This window comes from Astatotilapia calliptera, chromosome 7 (assembly GCF_964374335.1).
Source record: "Astatotilapia calliptera chromosome 7, fAstCal68.1, whole genome shotgun sequence".
Lineage (NCBI taxonomy): Eukaryota > Metazoa > Chordata > Actinopteri > Cichliformes > Cichlidae > Astatotilapia > Astatotilapia calliptera.
Genome location: NC_137428.1, coordinates 14,931,611 through 14,952,925, shown reverse-complemented (window position 1 = coordinate 14,952,925; position 21,315 = coordinate 14,931,611). Strand labels below are relative to the sequence as shown.

At 37.5% G+C, this 21,315-nt stretch overlaps 2 protein-coding genes across 2 annotated transcripts; one reads left to right on the top strand and one right to left on the bottom strand.

The window, feature by feature from the left end:
• Nucleotides 1-665: 665 nt before the first annotated feature.
• On the top strand, nt 666-4,451 carry crhbp (corticotropin releasing hormone binding protein). Its single transcript, XM_026176889.2, has 7 exons — nt 666-825; nt 912-1,005; nt 1,415-1,572; nt 2,034-2,244; nt 2,850-2,995; nt 3,540-3,657; nt 3,744-4,451. The coding sequence occupies exons 1-7, from the start codon at nt 736-738 to the stop codon at nt 3,896-3,898; spliced, it is 972 nt and encodes a 323-aa protein (XP_026032674.2). The 5' UTR covers nt 666-735; the 3' UTR covers nt 3,899-4,451.
• A 6,229-nt stretch (nt 4,452-10,680) lies between these two features.
• On the bottom strand, nt 10,681-13,350 carry s100z (S100 calcium binding protein Z). The gene is made up of 2 exons (XM_026176888.2): nt 13,114-13,350; nt 10,681-11,629 (listed from the first exon to the last, which is right to left on the bottom strand). Exons 1-2 carry the CDS (start codon nt 13,327-13,329, stop codon nt 11,474-11,476), a joined length of 372 nt encoding a protein of 123 aa, XP_026032673.2. The 5' UTR covers nt 13,330-13,350; the 3' UTR covers nt 10,681-11,473.
• Nucleotides 13,351-21,315: the final 7,965 nt, after the last annotated feature.

Below are 21,315 nucleotides of genomic sequence, written 5' to 3'. Positions count from 1 at the left end.
ACCATGGATTGGCCTCTGAAGAACCCAGACTATAGCAATATTGAGAACTGAAGAAAAGGTAACCAACATTCAGACAAGAGCTTTGAATGTCCTCTGAGAATCCTGGAGGACTTTTTTTTTTAGCTAATTCTGAAGACTATTTGAAGAAACTGCAAGAAAGCATGAAAGGTGGTCATAACAACGATGCACAACTATGTTTTTGTCTTATATAGTTCATGTTCATGTGTGTTTTCACATTTCTCAATAGATCATTGCACCTGTGTTCAATAATCCTATACAATATTTTAAAAGGTGTGGCTCAATACTTTTGCACAGTACTGAAAGGATTTAATATCCTTTTTGTTACACAGTGTAAAAGGCCCTTGTGCATGCATCACTCGTTTCACTTTTGATTTAGAACAAAGAGAAGAGGGCAAACATGTTCAATGTGAGTTGTTTAATGATCGGTATGAGTCTGGGAGGGCTGCAGCAGCTACCTGAGTCGCTTTGAGGGAAGATGAGTGGGAAGGGAAGATCAGCTTTTCCCTTTCTGTCTTTGTTTTTTCATCCATTCGTCCCTTGCTCTCGTCACAGCTACGCAATTGGCTGCTTAAGGAGTGGATCGTATGGGAGGGGAGGGCGTCCACGGTGGGCGAATATGTCACTTGGTCCTTACAGTATTTGCTCCTATAAAAAGCAGCGCTTGTCGCGGAGGAGCTCAGACTTTCTCCGCTCAGGTGAGCCTTGCAGACAGAGATGCGCGTTATGGAGCGCACTTTCCGGGAGCAGCTCTTCTTTCTGGTGTTGTGCTTGTCCGTCCTCAAGGGAGACTCCAGGTATATTGAGGTAAGTGTCCGGACAGATACAGAAACTTCTTAGAAGATTCAAAGGTACAAACGAGACGCGCCAAACTTCTCTCCCACTCTCTGTAGAACAACGAAATCACAAAAGATGAATTATATTCATTTTTCAACTCGGAACTCAAGAGAGAAATGCCCGAAGAGTTGATGTATCGCCGACCTTTACGTAAGTCACGTGACATCTATCTATAATATTTTAAATAAACATATAATTGATGGTTTATGCTGGTTTTCCTTGTTTTTGTTTTTTAATTTTTGCAACTTATGCGTTTGAAGAACAGATAAAAGGGGAGGTAGCGTTTTTGTATACTTTTGGTAAATTAGACTTGTTTTCTGTCTCTTAATTTTGGTTTTACCAAAATTGCTCTCGATAAACACCTAAGTATAATCAATAGGCTAAAAGAGCTGGAATGTAGAGAATGAATGAAAACGCAGCAGAAAAAGATATTTATATTAAAAAAGGATAATAAATATAATAAATAGTAATTAGAGTAGATCAATGTGTTTTCATTTATTTATAATTTTTCATATTTGGTTGGCAAAGTTTTCACATTCTTTCCTGGAATGCCTTTCAGGTTGTCTGGACATGGTTGCAGTGGAGGGCCAGTTCACCTTCACAGCAGAGCGCCCTCAGCTCAGCTGTGCCGCTTTCTTCATGGCAGAGCCCAATGAAGTGATCAGTGTGGATTATGACAGCGTTGACATTGACTGCACGGGAGGAGACTTCATCACTGTAAGCTAACAGCGCTTCTCGTGAAACACCTTCCCCCTCCTCTTATATTGAGCAAAATATCACAAGATGGGTAGATGCATCTGGTCACGTTGAGCTTGAAGGGCTTAAAACGTTATTTTATTGCATAATTTTTGTATAATTACAGGAAATGACATAGACTTTTTTGTGCTTTTGTGATAAAGCTTTTTCTCTGTGTTTCCATGTCACCAAATACTGGGGTCTGTTATCTTGGTTCCTAATTAGACAAAATGCTCTTTAAACATAAAGTAATTGGGCACAAACCTGCTTCCTTTAGATGAGCTACCTGAAAATCACTTCCCTATTGTTTGCATACTGGTTAAGTTTCGGCCTAAAGAATTTAATATTCTTTCTCATCATTAGTAAAACCATCAAGAAATAATTTGCGATTAAATATAAAATTCTACTTAAAGCTTCTGTCTTTTAATATATATCCCATCAAGGTGTTCGACGGCTGGGTGATGAAAGGGGAAAAGTTTCCCAGCACCCACGATCACCCACTGCCTTTGTTCGAGCGCTATGTGGATTACTGCGACTCTGGATCGCTGAGGAAAAGTGTGCGCTCTTCTCAGAACGTGGCCATGGTCTTCTTCCGCATTCACAGTGCCGGCAGCAGCTTCACCCTGACAGTCAGGAAACACACCAACCCCTTTCGTATGTAGACGGTCATTTTCAGAAGTAAACTCTAAAATTCCCTGCATGCACATAAACATAACCATTTGAGCTTTCAGCCCATTTACACTGCAATTAATGTGTAATTCAGTGGTGATACTGGCAGCCTGACATGGTGCTTTAGTCATCACTTGCACCATTAGTAGACAGTTTGCCACCACTGTGTTCCTGGATGAGGACCAAGGACAGGCTGCAAATGCTCTCCCACAGTAACATGAAAGGAAAGGGCAACTTAGATGATGAACCTGCTTTTTAAGTGTTTTTGAGATTGACCTCAGTGAAGGCATTAAAGTTTTCTTCATTTTCTTTGAAACTACCTGATCTTTACTAATTAGATATAATAATAATAGTGAAATAGTGCTTTGAAAAATGCTTGTGTAACAGACCACAAGCATAGAATTATTTTTGACCTTTTGACATTTGTCATTCAATGCAACAAATTGAAGAGGTACTTTAACACCATGTATATATGAATCATGCATGTACAACCCCAGTCTTTAGGTTATGTGTACATTCCTATGCTTCTATCTGAACATCCATCAAAGTGATCATGTTTGCAACATCCACCCTTGTCTATTGTTTTGCAGCCTGCAATGTCATGTCACAGTCACCAGAGGGCAGTTACACAATGGCGATCCCACAGCAGCACAGAAACTGCAGCTTCTCCATCATATATCCAGTAGAGATCAGCATCTCAGAGTTCAGCCTGGGCCACTACAACCACCTCCCCAAGGTAAAGAAAGTCACTAAACACCCTTGAATATTGCCGCAGTGCTTTTAATTCATCTTCAGTGTTACAGGGTTTCTCAGTTTATATAGCAACTGAAACCTTAAGTAAAAAGTGATTTTTGCATTGAGAATATTAGTGATTTTAAGTGACCAGACCCCTAAAATTATAACAAATTCAGATCTCATACTAAGGTATAAGGTATATAAGGAATAAGATTCAAATCAGTTATGGAGTGATTTAAATGAGAGTCACAACAAGGTGTAGCTCCAAGAGATGAAATGGCACCAGCCTGTGCTTTCTCTTAGCTCTAAACAGAATAACATCAGCATAAAAAAAGGTAAAAAGCTTTTAAAGTGTGCTTGGTAGGACATTTTCTTTTTTTACAAACTTAAAATAATTTATCTTAGGATATTTTTTATTAAAAAACACATATTCTCATAATATATGTTGTCCTTAAAAATTCACTATATGTACCTTTATTTTGCACAATAAGTATTTAGTATTTGTTAGTTAGTATTTGTATCACACTCTATGTTGATTTCCATAGAGATCCATGCCCGGATGTGCAGAATCAGGAGACTTTGTACAGCTGCTGGGGGGAAACGGCATTGATACATCAAAGCTGCTTCCCATTACTGACCTCTGCATCGCTTTCACTGGACCAAGTAAGTGCACACCATCTCTCTGCCTCCTCTTCTCTTTAAATAAAACACCAGTCAAGACTTAAGATTTCCTTTTGCTCTACCTGCAGCTCACATGAAGATTGGCTGTGATAACACTGTGGTGAGGATGGTGTCCAGCGGGAAGTTTGTCAACCGCGTGTCTTTCAGCTACAGGCTATTAGACAGCCAGGAGCTACAGACGATCAAACTCAACAACGTGGAAGATTTCTGTTTCAATAACTGATCCTAACAGGATCTTATGTGACAAATGTAGCATTTGACTGCAAATGTTTTTAAAATGGCTTTAAGTGAAAGTAACAGTCAGTCCCTCTGATTAGATAAAATGTCTGAGGACATTGAAATAAAAGTGTATGAAAAATAAAAGATAAGTGTCATAGGACTATTATGATATTACACACTCGACTTTACATTTATTAAAATAGATTTTTCTTTTAAATTTCATTCATCTTATTGTAAATAAATTTAATTAAGTGTCCTTTTGTGTTTGGTGGAACCACACTTGTTTTTATATGCTGTGAGCGCCCTGTGTGCATTTATCAGAATTAGACTTATAATGTTGTTTTGGGAGTTTGTCATCAACATTCTTGATAAGGAATGGTGCTAAAATGAATGTCACCTTCTGTTTGTGTGAGTACTGGTGATGTGCTGAATCATGGACATGGAGGGTGAACGTAAAGTGAGGGAGTATGCCATCGCCATTATGAGGGGATTTGATTAAAAAAACAGACCAAAAATGTTTTTTGTAATAAAATGATATTGCATGACAAAGCACTCAACCGGGGTTTTCTTATTATAAAAAAAAAAAGAAAGAAAAAAATGGACTCTCTTTTAATTCATTCATAAAAAAGCAGTCAGATCTCAGGTTTTAAGATATTACCTTTATTTGACCTTTTGACCTCTACTTTGACCTTGGATTTGATCTCCTAGTACCAGAAAAATTTTTAAGCATATTAAAATATCCCAAAGATAATATAAGCTATTAACGTGGGTCAGATCTATCTATCTATCTATCTATCTATCTATCTATCTATCTATCTATCTATCTATCTATCTATCTATCTATCTATCTATATATATATATATATATATATATATATATATATATATATATTATATATATATATATATATATATATATATATATATATATATATATATATATATATATCTGACCCATGTTAAAGTAATGGACTGAACATACACACACCCACTAGCACTTTATATAGCCTCTGTAGAAATTAGCCACATATTTAACTTATCTTAACTGCACTACTGTATAATTCTGTATAAACAATCATTCTGTACAATATGATAATTATAATTCTACAACTGTTTATAACTTGCATATTTCTGTATAGTTTCATATTTATATCCTCTTCATAGACTGTACATAGCTTGTATACCCACTACAGCCTGTACATACTTATAGTTATAGCATATTCATAACATACTTTCATACCGTGTACATTGTAACATACCCATAATAGACACATTTTTGTACCTTCATACCTATAACAGACCCATTTCTGTAATATATCTATATCATGGCTAAAGCACTTCTGGATGGATGCAAACTGTATTTCGTTGCCTTGTACTTGTGACATGTGCAATGACAATAAAGTTGAATTCTATTCTATCCTATTCTATTCTATTCTAGTTTACATCGACTGGTTATTTTGCTAAATGCTTCCTAAATCTTTTTTTTTTTTTTTTTTAACTCATGTTCACCCTCTAGCATGCTTAAATAATCCAGTTTTTGGCTCCATGCTAACATTTGGTGCTTTTAATCTATATACACAACATAGAAATATTCATGGTAAATGTAGATTGCCAAAAAACTAAAACAGAGGTGGAGTAGGGTCTGCAAATCTTAATAAAATGTGTCTGTCATCTCTGTCACAACTACAGTTATGAATGAGTTATTTGCAAAGATATAAGAAGAAACATGGATTCACTGTTGAAAGTAATTACGTGTCACCAGTTAAATGCAGGAGATTTAGGGCATATCAGGTGAAGTCAGACATTGTGGGCTCCTGTCTTAGCAAACCCATGTCTGCAAAACCATCATGTGTTCAGTGGAGTACGTGTTTCTTCATCATTACCTCATATGTGGAATGATGTCACTGCCTTTGATGACTGTCCTGGGTACATAACGAACTCTTGTTGTCACTACAGAGAAAACAGCAGGCGGTATCTCTAAAATATTAATGCCTGAATCACACAAACCAATGGGGCGACCTGTGATTAAAGGCCTGAAGGTGTATTATCATTGAGAGACATGTGCAGGCACAAGCTGGTGATGAACGACTGCCCAAGACTTTATAGCCAACAACTGTAGGTCTGTATGCGTGTGTGTATGTGTGACAGTGTCCTGAAGCCACATTGGTGGTCTTTATCTTTTTTGAATAGTGTGGACAAAGTTGGATACAAAACATATGTGCCGCTGCTGCTATTGACGCTAAATAATAACCTTGTATTTATATTTTGTGAATATCAATGAAGAAAACTGTCACCTGTGCAACAGTGTGCTTCACAAAGGTGTTGTTCTTAATAGTTTGTGGATACAAAAGCAATGAGTGGCAAGACCATTAGGATCTCAGATGCTTTACAGCAGAAAATCCTTTTTGTTAAAGCCTATGTGTTACATGTTTTTCTAATTGCACGAGTGTACATTACACCGACTGTACCATCATTCTCAATTATGTTTATATGTTTAAAAATGTGTTCTGTTGCACTGTGTTACTAAATCAAGCAGCTTCCTATGTATTCTCTCTGTGCTCAGTGATGTAGTTAATGAACAAGCCAGATGACGCATTTACTCCATGACACAAAGAATCTAAGACATTATTGGCTTTTTCCTGTCCTGTGCGTACAGTATGATAGACGTTGAATCGTCAACCAAAGCTTTGCAGCAGCCACATCACATTCTTTGTATAAAGCCGTAGTTTAGTTCAAATGTTCCTCACGTGTGTATTTTGGACTCACAGCTTGCTTTTGATGCTGTCAGTTATACCGAACTACTCTGTTATTCTACAGAAAATTATGTTTGACATTTGAATCTGGCCTTTCTCAGCGAAGATGATTAATTATTTGTCGATCACTCAACAGGAGATTAGAGCAGATACAGGCACTCAATATTTTGAGTGCAGTGCATCTCAAAATATCACAGTTGCATAATCACGACGCCACTTTTCAGCAATATTTTTTGCTTTTATAATATCCTGTATTGCATTAAATCTTTACAAGAAATTCAAGACTTTTGTACCCTATACATACACACATTTAGGTTACACACATTGTGGATCTTGAACCACAATGTCACATGATGAGGTACTAAAAGTGTTTCTTACATTTCCATACAGGTTTGAAATTGAACATTATACATTTAACAGACCCACAATTCCTGTTATAGATGAACAATTTATGGAAACATGAGCACTGTCTTGAAGTCCAGAGTACTTCTCCTGGTCGTGTAGTTTCTTTAAACCACAGTAATATTGGAGTTCAGGAAGTGTCCTCTTATTTAACAAATGACCCCAAATACATTGTAGCTCAGTGACACAGAACATGCTCAGTTTCTTGCCAAAGGTCACTACTTACTGAAAGCCGTAAAGTAATAAGACAGGCAGGTGCCAGCAGTCGTCTTTGGTCACATATCAAATCCTATTTAAAAATGATCTTTGATATTAAATATCCTTTATACTGAAAATCATATTTGCTGATCTTCACTGACAAAACTCCAAAGAGTCCATATGTCTGTTTTGACAAATAACATTAATGATTAATTGATGTCCTTAATTAATCATTAATGACCTTACTGTAATTAGAAAGGCCTCCTGGGAAGTTTAGCTCAAACCCAGATTTCATCTTGAAGCAGCTTCAGTTTAAAATCTCGGCATCAGTTTAGTAAATCTTTGAGTAGAACAATTTTCAGTGAAGAACTGCACCAGTAAGTGATACAAAGGCTGGACTATCAATGAGAGACAGATCAGGCCATACATGTTCCAGCAGGGGCAGCAGGAAAGTGTTTTTTCTCTTGTCCTCTTGTCATCCTCTGATGAGCACACCACTTTCCCAGATAAGGCAATCTGTTGTAGAAAGTCTGCCCCCCTTATTTGTTACTAAGCAACACCAATATGTGTTTAAAATAAATATTAATTTGTTCTTTACAAAAACAAAAACAAAAAAACCCCTGTCATTTTCATTTTCTGGCTGAGTTACAGGGGAGGCTGACCAAGCAAACATGACCAGACTTCATAAATGAAGCTAACTATACCATTTTAATCAAAATACATTATCATCATACATTAAGTACAAGGTTAGTACACAAAGACAACATGCTTTATTCCCCTAAATACAATCTAATAATCTGTTAGGCTGCTTACCCCTCATGTGTGGTGTCGTTTCCACAACTGAGTTCTCATTTTCTTGATTCACCTAGTTATATGAGAACCAAAAAACCAAATACAAAAAACAAGCATCTAGTCCTTTTTATAAATCGGTGGTAGTGGGAAATAAAACTTCATGAATTTTTAACAGAAAACAACTTGGACCTTCTTTATATTTACAAAAAAAAGAAAAGAAAAGAAAAGAGCCACAGTTTGCAGGTGAGTCAGAAGTGGATGGGAATACACAAACCACACGCTTGTGTATTCCCACTGATATTCCCAAGCCCTAACCCTAACCCAGACAGTGTCTGATGTAATACCCTGTGCCAAACCACATATTTTATTGTTAACCTCAAAGAAAATCTATTGAATAATGTTGCCTTGACATTTTCTTAGACTTTGAATTTAGTTTGTGTGATATATAAATAAAACGTTGCTACTAATAGCACTCAGTCAGTATTGGAAAATAAAAAGAAATCTCTAATAGGGGATTTTATATTATATTTAAATTATCTTCTCTTATTAGTTTATGTCTTATTATTACAATATTTCTTTACAGATGTAAACAACAAATGATTTCAAATTTAAATGCTCTCTTCACAAAGTTTTAAATGCTTATCAGAAAATTAAGAAACCAAAAGCATTACACACACACTCACAAACACAGCTCACTCCTAATGAGGAGTTCTGGCACGAACGGTGACGCACAGAGTGACGAAAAGGGGGAGCGGACAGCATGTGGGAGATAAGGGCTCGAGGCATATTTTAAAGACGTCACAGGTAGCAGCTACATTTGGATGGCTGACACTTGGAGTGAGGAGAAACTGTCCCAAAAAGCTACAACTGTGCTCAACTCAGTCAATTGAAATCACAATTTTTGTGCCATATTTGGTAAAACTGAAAATACTAATCTGAGGCACATTTCCTGGATTGATTTCCTGATGCAGTTTTATCTAGAGTTTTATAAACAACAACAAAATGTGTTCAGGGAATGAGTCTTGTACTTTGCCAAGTGCTAGAGATCAATAATACTAATAATATTTCATCAGTTGTCTCTTATGTCCTCTTTAATATCCCGTTATCTCTCTTTGAAGTGTCAAAAACACTCTTCTTTTTTTTAAACAATTGTTTAATATTTAATATTATTTGTTTTCTCCATCCTCTTACATTATATTAGGTATAGATTAAATTATGCTTTTTGGAATTATAGTTTTTTTTTTAACAAATAAGAAAATTACTACATTATATAAAATTTCTGCTTTAAAAATCTCTCTCTAGTAATGTCTTTGTGCTAGAAAGATGCAATTGTGCTTTAGGTGCAACCACTTTTATGTTAACAATTTCTTAGCTGCCCCATATAATTTGGATGCATTTCCCCCCACAATAGCTGAATGAATACACTGACACAGGACATGAAGATCTGATCACGGCTGATGACTCAAACTTTGTGTGATGGGTAGGGTTTTTTTTTTTTTGCTCTGCTAGAAGCCAGTTCCTGAACATGACGCTCACAGGAAATAAAGAGACAATCACATGAACATTCGGAAGAGGTTTGTGAAAGTGGAGGGCAATCACACGAGTGAGAATATAAATATCCACATTTCAAAATTATCAAATGACACTTAGAATTGATTGCAACCTTTTAAAAATTGAACAAAATGCACAATTATGGCATGGCATCTTCCCATGGGGTGATTATCCTGCTCGATTACAGCCAATCACAGACAAATTGCATTGTCGTGGTGAGGGTTTGTGCAAGCACCATCTGCTCACATAAAAGCATCAGACTTGCCTCTGGATTTTGTTTCAGTAATTTTGTCCACGTCACAGCTGAGAATATCACTGCAAATGAACTGTCTAGTTTGGTATTTTGGGAAATGGGCTGAGAGCAAGAGAAAAAGAGAGAGAGAAAGGGAGGAAAACCCTTAGAAAATACAGCTTCAGTGTACACTTTTGTCCTTCCCAAGGTGAGAAAAATCTGCATTTCTGCTTGAGGGGATGTTGTATCTGTGTGTTTGGCTGATCCAGCTGGACCCAACTTGGGATCACCATGCGTCATAAAGACATAGTACACAGTCATTTCCCAAAAGGGAAACTCAGGTAGAAACTCGTGCTGAGTATTTCAGTTTTATGCTCATCTAAACTCATTTGCTTTACCTGATTCAGTTTGTATGCATATTATATATAACTGCACTGCAATAAACTGCACTCCATCTGTGTAGTCTTCCTATATGTCCTTAACGGGCCTGAACAGCTCTTTCAATTCAAAATTGGATAGAAATCGAAACAAATTAATCCAGTTGTGCCACAATAAAGAGTTAATAACTCCACAGCTGTGTATTGTGAGCCTTTGGAGAGGTGTGGGTTCCTTGCAACCTTTAAAATTGTATATTAAGTATTTAACTTGAACAGCTATCATTAAATGCCTGATGCTTTTCACATATTTTAATTAAATCTATTACCTGTTTTCTTATGATACAGTTTTTGGTACAATGTTGCATTTACTATAATAGTAATTTTATATTGTAACAATTTACTGTTTTACTGGAGTTTGAATGCACTGTAAGCTTTACAGGATAATACAGTCGTGCAAGACAGTGGATCAGCATAAAATAAGTCACACAGGATAGATTTACATTTATTAAGTGCATTTACTTTTAACATGATGTCTTCAAGAATCTTTAGTAGGTTTCATTTGTGGCCATATAAGAAATTATTGAAAGACAACGCTGAAGTCAAATCTTGTTCAAAAGTGCACAAAATACCACACATGGCATATAGCAGTGAGACATTTATTCCTTTTACAGGGGAACGCTTGGCTAAATCACTGTGGGCCTGCGTATTTTTCCACGACTCTAATTTTGTGCCAGGAAAAGGTAATTCCCCTTAGGGAACGGAGGCTAAGAGTAAATGCGAAACTGTTCATTGCATCCTTAACATATTAAATGAACATATGACCTTTAAAACTTCCAGACATCTGTTGGAACAAAATCTTGTAAGGATTTAGGAAAGGTTTTTAGATGACCACATTATCATTTTTAAGGAAAATACCTCTGAATTAATCAACAGTAAGTTATTCTATTCTTTCTTTTGCAGACTAAACTAAAAGAAAACCAATTACACATTTATGCACAAAGGTTTGGATGGAACACTTCCATACACAAAAAAATCAACAATAACAACACCATGGAGGGCTTAAGGAAAGGGTTTTTCTAGTTATATTTATAACAAAAATAATAAAATAATTTGAAAAAGACAAGGTCGATGTGAGATCAAGTGATTGTTTAACAGCTCCAGTCTGTACATTGTTACATTTACATCCACAAATGACAATCCTATGCTCTGGGAAAACTACGACACAATTCAGCTACAGCTTAAAATGTGGATGGACATTGGGTTTTTTTGGACACCTATTTCTTTTTCTTCTGTTGCTCTTGGAAGAAGTCGTTGCAGGCAACAGTCAGAGCTGCCACCAACACAACAAACTCATTGAAATCCACCTCGTTGTCCTTGTTAGAGTCCAGGTCATTCATGATTTTCTCCACCAGCATGGGATCTTTCTGAGACTGAAAACAAAACACAAACAGATAGTGATTCAACAAATATGCAACTGGAATGATTATGTCTTTGTGACTCTTGTAATGCCTTGTAATGATTTTTCCATAAAACAAACTTGTTACCAATATTATCAACTTCTTAGCCAAATGCCTTCAACGCTTCTAAGCTTCCGGTAATAATGCATAAAATGTGACTGTTACTGGTGGTTGATATTGACTCAAGGCAAAGCCCCATGTCCGGTGGTGAGCAGAGTGATGCTGCCACTAAATGACCCGTGAGCCTCAGCTAATCAAATGCGACATTTATTACTTTGCTCATTTCCTCCATGACTGGGAAACAAGACGTTTTTTTATTCGTCCTCTAACCTCCAAGGCACCAGTGATCTTTCTGTTGTGGCACTAAAGTCAGCATTTCTCAGAAGGTTAAAATTAAAATCCACACTGGGGGTTAATTTAAATTAGAAAAAATATCACCACAGCAGTTTTGCATTTTCTAATGTAGTTTCAATTTAAATTTGGTCTGAAAAGCTCAAAGCTACGTTAAAATACAAAGTCACCTTGAGTGAGTCGACAGTAGACATAAACATGAAAAATGCAAGACTACAATTTTATCAGTAAATAAATCTAACAATCTTAATCAAGAGCACACTTAATTTGAATTTTGCATTACTTTTTTAAAATTCTTTCAATTCTATCAAGACAGAACATGTAGTAGTAAGTACTGTATCATGCTTTGGTTGTCAAGTGTCAAAGTTTCCTGTTGGCAGAAACTCAGGGTGAACGCCACTGTGTCTATTCTCAGAGGTGACTACAGCCCACAGGGATGTGATGACATCACGAGGGTGTCTATATTTGGAGGTGATATGGGTCACTGATGATGATGATGATGATGATGATGTGTGAGCACCTGAGGCCTCCCACCCACATGAAGGGGGACGGACAGTAACAAGAAAGATATCTGAAGGCATCAGGTTTTAGACCTTGGCTGTTTTGTTGATGCTGTGGTCTCAATCATTTGAAATTGCAGGCTTGTACGCGCTGCTATCACACAGACTCAGGGGCAGGGATTTATCTCAAATGACCTTATCTATCTCTCTCCCCGCATCATTTATTTGCCATGGTGGTCATGCGAGAGCCACAAGCAGTTACACTTTGACAGCAAGAAAGCAATCAATGAAAAAACAATTTCCTCCAACAAGGTCAGGATGTTACATCATTTGAACACATCACTCTTAAGATTGACTTTTAAGTGAATAAGACTTCAAAGTGTTCAAGATCCATAAGCAAATTAATGCAATTACTATTGGTCATTATAGTTCAGTTAATGAAATGCATAGTCATACTTCAGTACACCAGCATGTTCCCATTAATTTAAATTCATACAGGGATTGTGCTTCCTGTTGAAAATTCTGCATGACATCAAATCTTTGTCTAAATGCCGAACAGATAAAACAAACAACAAAATAATCATTGCATTTAAACATCAGCCTTACCGTGAGGAAGTCAGTGAGCTCACTGTTCAAGAGTTCCTTCAGCTCACCCTTGTTGAGCTTGTATTTATCTCCATCATGTCCCGAGTAATTGTAGAAAACTGTCATCAGTGCATCCATTGCACTCTCAAGCTGGCTTGGCATTTTGCTGGAGAGATTAAAGGTGCGCTTGCAGTTTCCTGAAAAATAATGTAAAACAAATAATACAAAAATACACATGCACACACACACATATGAAAAAGCATTACAACAACTATTAGCTCATAACAGTGGTGTTCCTACCTGGTTAGAGTCCTGCAAAAATGAGATCACAGACTCTTCTGAATGGCTTGTTTATCAGGAAGTCAGAGGATGCAACGTGGGATAATTAATTCCACAGGTGAGACCCCCATGGCAACAGTTCTTTCCAGGTTTTAATCAGTGTAGCTAAGTGAAAAACAAACCATGTATCATGGGTATTCATCAAATCCTGAGCCAGACGTGAGCCTTGACGCATGTGTAACTTAATATATCCCTGAAGTGAGTTCAGTACTGTGCAATATACTTCATTAGAGATAGAATAGGTTAAAACTTGCCTACCTGCTCTGATGTGTTACTCATAAAAGGGCAGCATGGAGATACTACTTAGAGCAGGTGCTTTCTGATCATAACAATGACAAATGAACACGAAGCATCTCATGGCTTTTATGCCTATCCTTTAAATATTCATTCATTCCTTTTATTTATGCATTTGCATTTTCTAAGGCATTAGGCATGGGCCTTTCAGCTGGATTAGCTATGAATGTTTACGCAATGAAAGATACAACTTCTGCCCAGTTGCAACTAGACACACTTTGTTGTAAAATTTGCTAAAGTTTCTCAGCCTTTCTGGACATTGGTGTTTTTTTCATTCACTTTTAGTCTAGTCCTTGTGCTGACTGTCAGGACTAACCAAAAAACCCAGCTCAAGAGCAGAGACCAAGACAGGATTATAGCCGTAATAAATACTTTTATTGGCTAGAATGGTTTGAGGCTCCATTTCAGTCAGTGGTGTTTGAGATTTTGTCAAAATTGATAGAATTCTGAAGACATAAAAATAATCTCAGATTGTGTTCTACCATGCAATACCATCTGAAAAAATTCAGAAGCAAGAGCTTAATTTTGCAGCATATCAGTCATACCAAATACACTGCCAATGCAGTAAAAGCATACCTGGATAGAAAAACACAAACTGGAAAACTATCCGTTATGGACTGATAGCAGTGTGGGAACATCTTGAAACCAAATGCATATTGACGTGGAAAAAAAGGTTTGAGTGTCCTTCAAGAAGGCTATTCCTGAAGACTGCTTAAAGAAGAGTGTTAAAGAATAAAGTTGGCTATACCAGATATTGACTTCCAAGCTTTCAAGAACTGCAGAAATTTCTTTTTTTGCCTTATATACTGAATTTCCATGTGTGGAGAAGTTTATAAAATGAAAGTTGCATTGAGTGACTTTGCTGCTTTTCTTCTTGTTCTCTCAGGCTGACCTTGCGATTCAAATGTTTTGATGTTCTCGTTCTTGGGTTTATTTTTAGTAACTGCAGCTTTCATCCTTTGTCATTCTGTGTCCCTCTCATACACAGTCGCCCCTCCTTTGTCACCGTGTCATAACTGAGAGAGGAGAATAACACTCTATTCAGCTCCGAGCCCTCGTGACAACACCTGAGAGATGTTCGTTGTCAGGTGTCCCTGCAACTTCTCTCCCACTTGCAGCCACTGTCACAAAGAAAATGACTTTCCATTTGTTAAGGTGATGAAATTGTTTCCTTCACAGCTGCTGTTAGTAATGATTGTGCAGAAGGTGCCCTGTAAAACCATAAACTGGCATTACAGCAAACACTGCAATGTGTCTCATTACACAATTATCTTTCAATAAATACAAAATTCTTGTATTTTCCGCAAGATGATCCATGTCTATCATGTACAACTTAACAGATGTAGAGTGAAATTCTAAGCAACAGGCACTTTGATGAAATGATGCACATGATCACAATACTCATCACTATAGGCCATTAAATGATCATTTTTTTTTACCCTATGATAAACCAGGAATCTTGTTGCTATTTGAAAATGAATTTAAAGACACGCTTGTCTCCTGCTCACTTGGCAGATGCTCTTCCACTTTAGATCCCCTCATGTTCTCTCTCGTCATTTGCAGCAGCTTTAAGATCACTACAAAGAGAAAAGATGATGTGTCCATTTTGTTTACAGGTAAAATTTGACCTTTTTCATTGCAATAAAGAAAACATGGCTTCAATATAATAACTGTTTTTAACACTAATAATGTCCAAAATTATGCATTTAAATAAAAGGCTATCATTAACATTCCCATTGAAGAGCGCCTAATATCTTTAATTGAGGAGATAGGAATTGAACTATGAATAGCTAAGATAAGAAGAAAGTGTGTTCAACATCTTGTGGATCAATTCAGAATACATAAATTCGTTTAAATATGTTATTAAATATTACTATATGCATTTTTTGTTTTTGCACTGTATTTGTATTTGCATTTCAGCCAAAGCTATCACCCCCAAGTAACCATCAAAAATAATGTAGGTTTAAGATACAAAGTACTTACTGTAATTGCAGACATGCCAGTGGAGTTATTCTATTTTATCGTCAGAAAGTATATGTAGTGTTATGTACTGTCAGTGTACCTGGGTCATTGACCCAGTGTGTTCAGTTTGGACTTTTGTCAGTTTAGTTCTATTTCCTGTGTCAGTGGTGTTCTCGCCTGTTTCCAGTCATTATCATTATCCAGTCTATTTAAAGACTGGAAGAAAAAATATGTGGAAAAAGAAAAAAAAAGAAAAAATATGTGGACTATGTACAAAAGTTAGAAAAAAAATAAAACAGAAGGAAAGGCCCATCATCACTGACTAACATGTATGGAGTTATGACTCCATGACTCCATAACTGTGAATTGAGGTTGCGTTTAGAAGTTCGATTTAAAAAAAAAAAAAAACTGATAAGGAATGAAGCAGAAATGCAGAAGAAAAATTGTTTAATTCTTGAAAAGCAGATAAAAAGTAGGAAGAGCTGAAGCAAAGTATGGCATGGCTGGTGTCTCCAGAGAGATTAAAAGAGATCTCAAAATGCTAGTGGAAAAAAATATTGTTGATCATTTTGAGAATAAAGTTGTAATTTTGAGATGAAAGTCGAAACAGTATTTTGGGAAAGAAGCTGAATTATGGTTTTGAGAAATTGTTTTTTAGAATTTTTGAGATCACCATTGTTTCAAGAAACACTGCCATGTTTGCAATATCCTCTACAAAATGCCCTGTTTAGATGAGTGGCTGCATTGTAATCAGTTGTTGGGAAAATTACATCATGATTTTACTGTATACTTACAGAACTTTAAATATGTTAAATTCCTTTAAGCATCAAAGCAATCTGGGAACTTTCAGTAGTTTAAAAAAAAAAACTTTGGAAGAATTTCCAAAAGCCTGAAGTTCAACAAGAATTTGTTCAAGATCATCCGTCCATGCATTTTCATCAGCTTATTCAATTCGGCATCACAGGGGTGAAGGATCTGTGCCAGCTATCACAGGGTGGGAGAACAGGCCGCCTATCTGTCACAGGAGCACTCAGCACTTTAGACCACTCAGCAGAAAGACGTAAACTCAAAAACACTGCTTTAATAGCTGTGATTAAATTTGAAGTAAACAAAACAATAAAAATACAAGACAGAAAGAAACTAATTGGTAAATGGAGATTCCTTAAGCTGGAAGCAGATTCCAGCTCACCCCTCCTGTGGAGCATCTGTAGTGCCTCCTGCACAAACTGATTCATCCTAGTTCTGGATCCTAAGTCCATTATCTTCACATCACAACCTGCCTGCCACGCTCCAGCATTGCCACTAACCTGTTCCCTGGAAAGGAAATATTGCACCCTTCTTGGAAGCCCCCATGGAAAAAGTAAGACTGTCATCCAATATAAATTCTGTTAATCAACGGCCTGGAACCAATTAACCTTCTCTCCTTCGCTTTAAGATCAGCCCTTGAATTGCCTTGTTTTTCTCCCCTCACTGTCACTTTCTTAAAGGTGATGACAGCACGGGAGCCCTTACTGAATGAAGCTGTGTCAGACTGGGAATAGGACCTTGCGTTGCTTCAGGATCTTTTTGGGAACCTGGTCATTTACACTAGTCTGTTTCTTTCAGCTCCGTGCCACAATTCTTCACCCGCTCTGTCTTCTTGAAATGGCTGGAGACTGTCTTCCATCATAAATTCTATTAATTTATGGCCTGGAAACCTGATTAACCCCCACTGTCAATTTCTTAAATAAAATTTCTGTAAACCGCTCATTGGTTGACAGAAATTTTCATCTTTTGAATTTTGGGTCCTGACTTCCTAAAATTATAACAGCATCCTACTGCAAGTATTTCCTCTGCATTCCCATTAGAAATTGGTTCTCAATTAAAATAATTCTACCATAGCTGTAATGTACAAATTATTGTAATAATTTATTGTGTGAAGAAAGAATGACAAGCAACAGAAAAATTGAAATTAAACAACAAAAACGCTGTTTACGTGCTATTAAAGATTCACTCCCACTAATTGTTGCATTTTGGCAAACATTTCAGTGTTGTTTAGTACAGATATGTTGGAAGAGAAGAAAATACAAATTATATGAAAGTGATCCGTGGTGTTTTGTGTAAAGCTGGAAGACTTCACTTGTTCTTTACTGACTGATTTCTGACCAAAAATCTATCAGCTCACCATAAAATGCATGTTGAAATATGGTGTTTGTAGGAAACTCCTACAAATACTTATGAATTGCAACAATAACATCTAGGATCTAAATTTAGATACTAGTGTAAAACAATTCTTTAAAGTTGTAAAAGTTCAAGTACATCACCTTCTTTACTCAATGAAAGAACCTAATTCAGACTTGCAGGGGACTGGAGCCTATTGTCATGGTTCGGGGTCCTTTTGACTTGATTTTGTGTTTCTTGTGTTTTTATGACCTGTTGTGAAATGAAACTAGTTCATGCATTTATTATTTCTAGGCTGGACTACTGTAATTACTACTGTATTATCAGGAAGTGCTAAAAACTCCCCGAAAAGCCTTCAATTAATCCAAAATGCTGCAGCAAGAGTCCTGACAGGGACTAGAAAGAGAGAGCATATTTCTCCTGTTTTGGCTTCCCTTCATTGGCTCCCTGTTAAATCCAGAATTGAATTCAAAATCCTGCTCCTCACATACAAGGTCTTAAATAATCAGGCCCCATCTTATCTTAATGACCTTGTAGTACCATATCACCCTATTAGAGCACTTCGCTCTCGCACTGCAGGCCTACTTGTTGTTCCTAGAGTATTTAAAAGTAGAATGGGAGGGAGAGCCTTCAGTTTTCAGGCCCCTCTTCTGTGGAATCAGCTTCCAGTTTGGATTTTGGCTTTTTGCTAAAGCATGTAGTTTGGGCAGGATCAGGTGACCCTGAATCCTCCCTTAGTTATGCTGCAATAGGAATAGGCCATCCTGTTCATCTCCCCAAGTGTCTCTCCAGCTACATTTCCATGTTTCAGGTTGTTTAGTTTTATGTTTCTAGTTTCATGTTTAGCTGTCCCCAGTTTAGGTTTTTGTTAGTGGTTTTGTGGTAATTCTTACAGCCACAGTAAAGGCTCATTTTCAGTTTGAAACAGTCTCTCCTGCATCATTTTCTGTGCCTGGGTCCACACCTCTCAATCTCCACACGGTTTGCCTCACAAACCGTTACAGCTATTCCACCTGTCATAAGGCGAGACACCCAATCTATTCAATTCAATTCATCCATCCATCCATCCTCATCCGCTTTGTCCGGGGCCGGGTCGCGGGGGCAGCAGCCTAAGCAATTCAATTCAATTCAATTTTATTTATATAGCGCCAAATCACAACATAAGTCGCCTCAAGGCGCTTCATAGATACAGAGAAAAACCCAACAATCATATGGCCCCCTATGAGCAAGCACTTTGGCAACAGTGGGAAGGAAAAACTCCCTTTTAACAGGAAGAAACCTCCGGCAGAACCAGGCTCAGGGAGGGGCGGGGCCATCTGCTGCGACCGGTTGGGGTGAGAGAAGGAAGACAGGATAAAGACATGCTGTGGAAGACATGCTGTCTCTTGGCCTATTGCAGGCCAAGAGACAGAAAAGACATTATTTGTCTTCAGATCCTAAGACCATTTGTGTGCACAGCAGGGGTGATTCGAGGATCAAACCGTTAGGGTGGCTCAGCCCCCAATAATAATTTCCTGTGTACAGTACCATATAAACATACTCAATCCTTTTCATCTTTGCAAACATCAGTTCAGCTGGCTACACATTCAAATGTTACCTTCAACAGCAATCTAATTAGTTGGATGACTTATTATAGTGTCTAAGAGTGACACTACAATAGGTTTTGATTAGCACCACAGGGACATTCTGCAGTCCAGCCTCCAAAGTTATGCATCGATATCGATAATTGAGAATCACGGATCTCAAGAAGATAATCAATAACTGAGCAAAGCATTGACATCTTGGCAACAAATAATAATGTATAACGCAATAACGAAGAACAAACTGAACTGGCGAGACAGATGAATCACTGTAGACACTGGTATCATCATACTTAAACATAAACATTTAGCAGCTAACGTGATTTTTTTCTCAGGAGTTGAGTTGCTGAAAGGTTAAATATATAAAAGTCATGTTCTTCAAGCTGTATGTTTATGCCATCTCCATCTTGGATTTTAGAAGCCAGCCATCAATTGCATGAGGAAACTGAGGAGAATCACTCCAAATCTTTTCTGCCTTCAGGGCCGCCCTCCCTCTATACAGGAGGACAAGATCATTTAGCTTTATACCTGCCAGTTTGCTACACACTTTAATACTTTGATCCAACCTTTTCTCATTCTTCCAGCTAAGAGACCCGGACCAGCAGAACACAAACAGGGGGCAGGGATGACATTTTTTGTTTAAGATAAGATAAGATAAGATAACCTTTATTAGTCCCACACGTGGGAAATTTGTTTTGTCACAGCAGGAAGTGGACAGTGCAAAAGTTATGAGGCAAAAATTAGAATACAATAAGAATAAATACAGTACACAACTGTACAGAATAGAATAAAATAAAATACTATATACAGTAGAATAAAATAAAATAAATATACAATAAGATAAAAATAGAATACAAATACTATATACAACTGAGTAAAAATACAACGATGACAGAAAGGATTATTGCACTTAGTATTATTGCATATGTATGGATGTGTGTGCTTGATCAGTTAAAGTCTTTATTATGGAGTCTGACAGCAGTGGGGAGGAAAGACCTGCGAAATCTCTCCGTCCCACACCGTGGGTGCCGCAGTCTCCCACTGAAGGAGCTGCTCAGTGCTGTCACAGTCTGCTGCATGGGGTGGGAGATGTTGTCCAACAGGGATGACAGCTTAGCCGCCGTTCTCCTGTCACTCACCACCTCCACTGGGTCCAGAGGGCATCCTAGAACAAAAATCAATAACCATTTCCTTTGTTTTTTAACACCCAGAAAGGACTGTCCATACCATGCTACAAAGTCATCTGCAACTGGGCCATGGTCACGATCTGCATCCTGGAGCAGAGAGACATTCACTGAGTCGTCTGCAAACTCGATTATATGTTTGTCCTGGTAGAGACTCTAACACTCATTTTTATTAAGGACAAATAAAAGTGGGGAAAGGACACACTCTCACGTGGAAGATAAAAGTGCATCTGATAAGATGACTCTCCCTTTCTGAGGACTATCCGTTAGAGTTGGATGTCTCAAGACCGGCCTCGAGACATCCAACTCAACTCTTACGTGGTCTTGGTCTTGTCTTGGTCTCGACGGACTTTGGTCTTGGTCTTGTCTTGGTCTCGGATCCTTCGATCTTGTCTTGGTCTCGCTGTCTCGGTCTTCCTGTCTCAGCTCGACATAGTGGTCGGGAGATTTGGAGTCAACAGTATCCATGACACACAACGTAACGGTCGATAATTTGTCATGTGCATCAGCTCTAAGAGCCGTGCTTAGAGAGTGCTTTGTAGTGAATCAGAAGAGTCGACTCCTATTGAGTGAGAGCCGGCTCCTCACTTAATTTCCTTTTGCTGCTCAGCTCTCACACAGTGGCTCAGCTATACTCCAATCCCTCCATATTGTGGCCAATCACATGCGAGGATATAGGATAATATCATTATGTGAAAAACAGA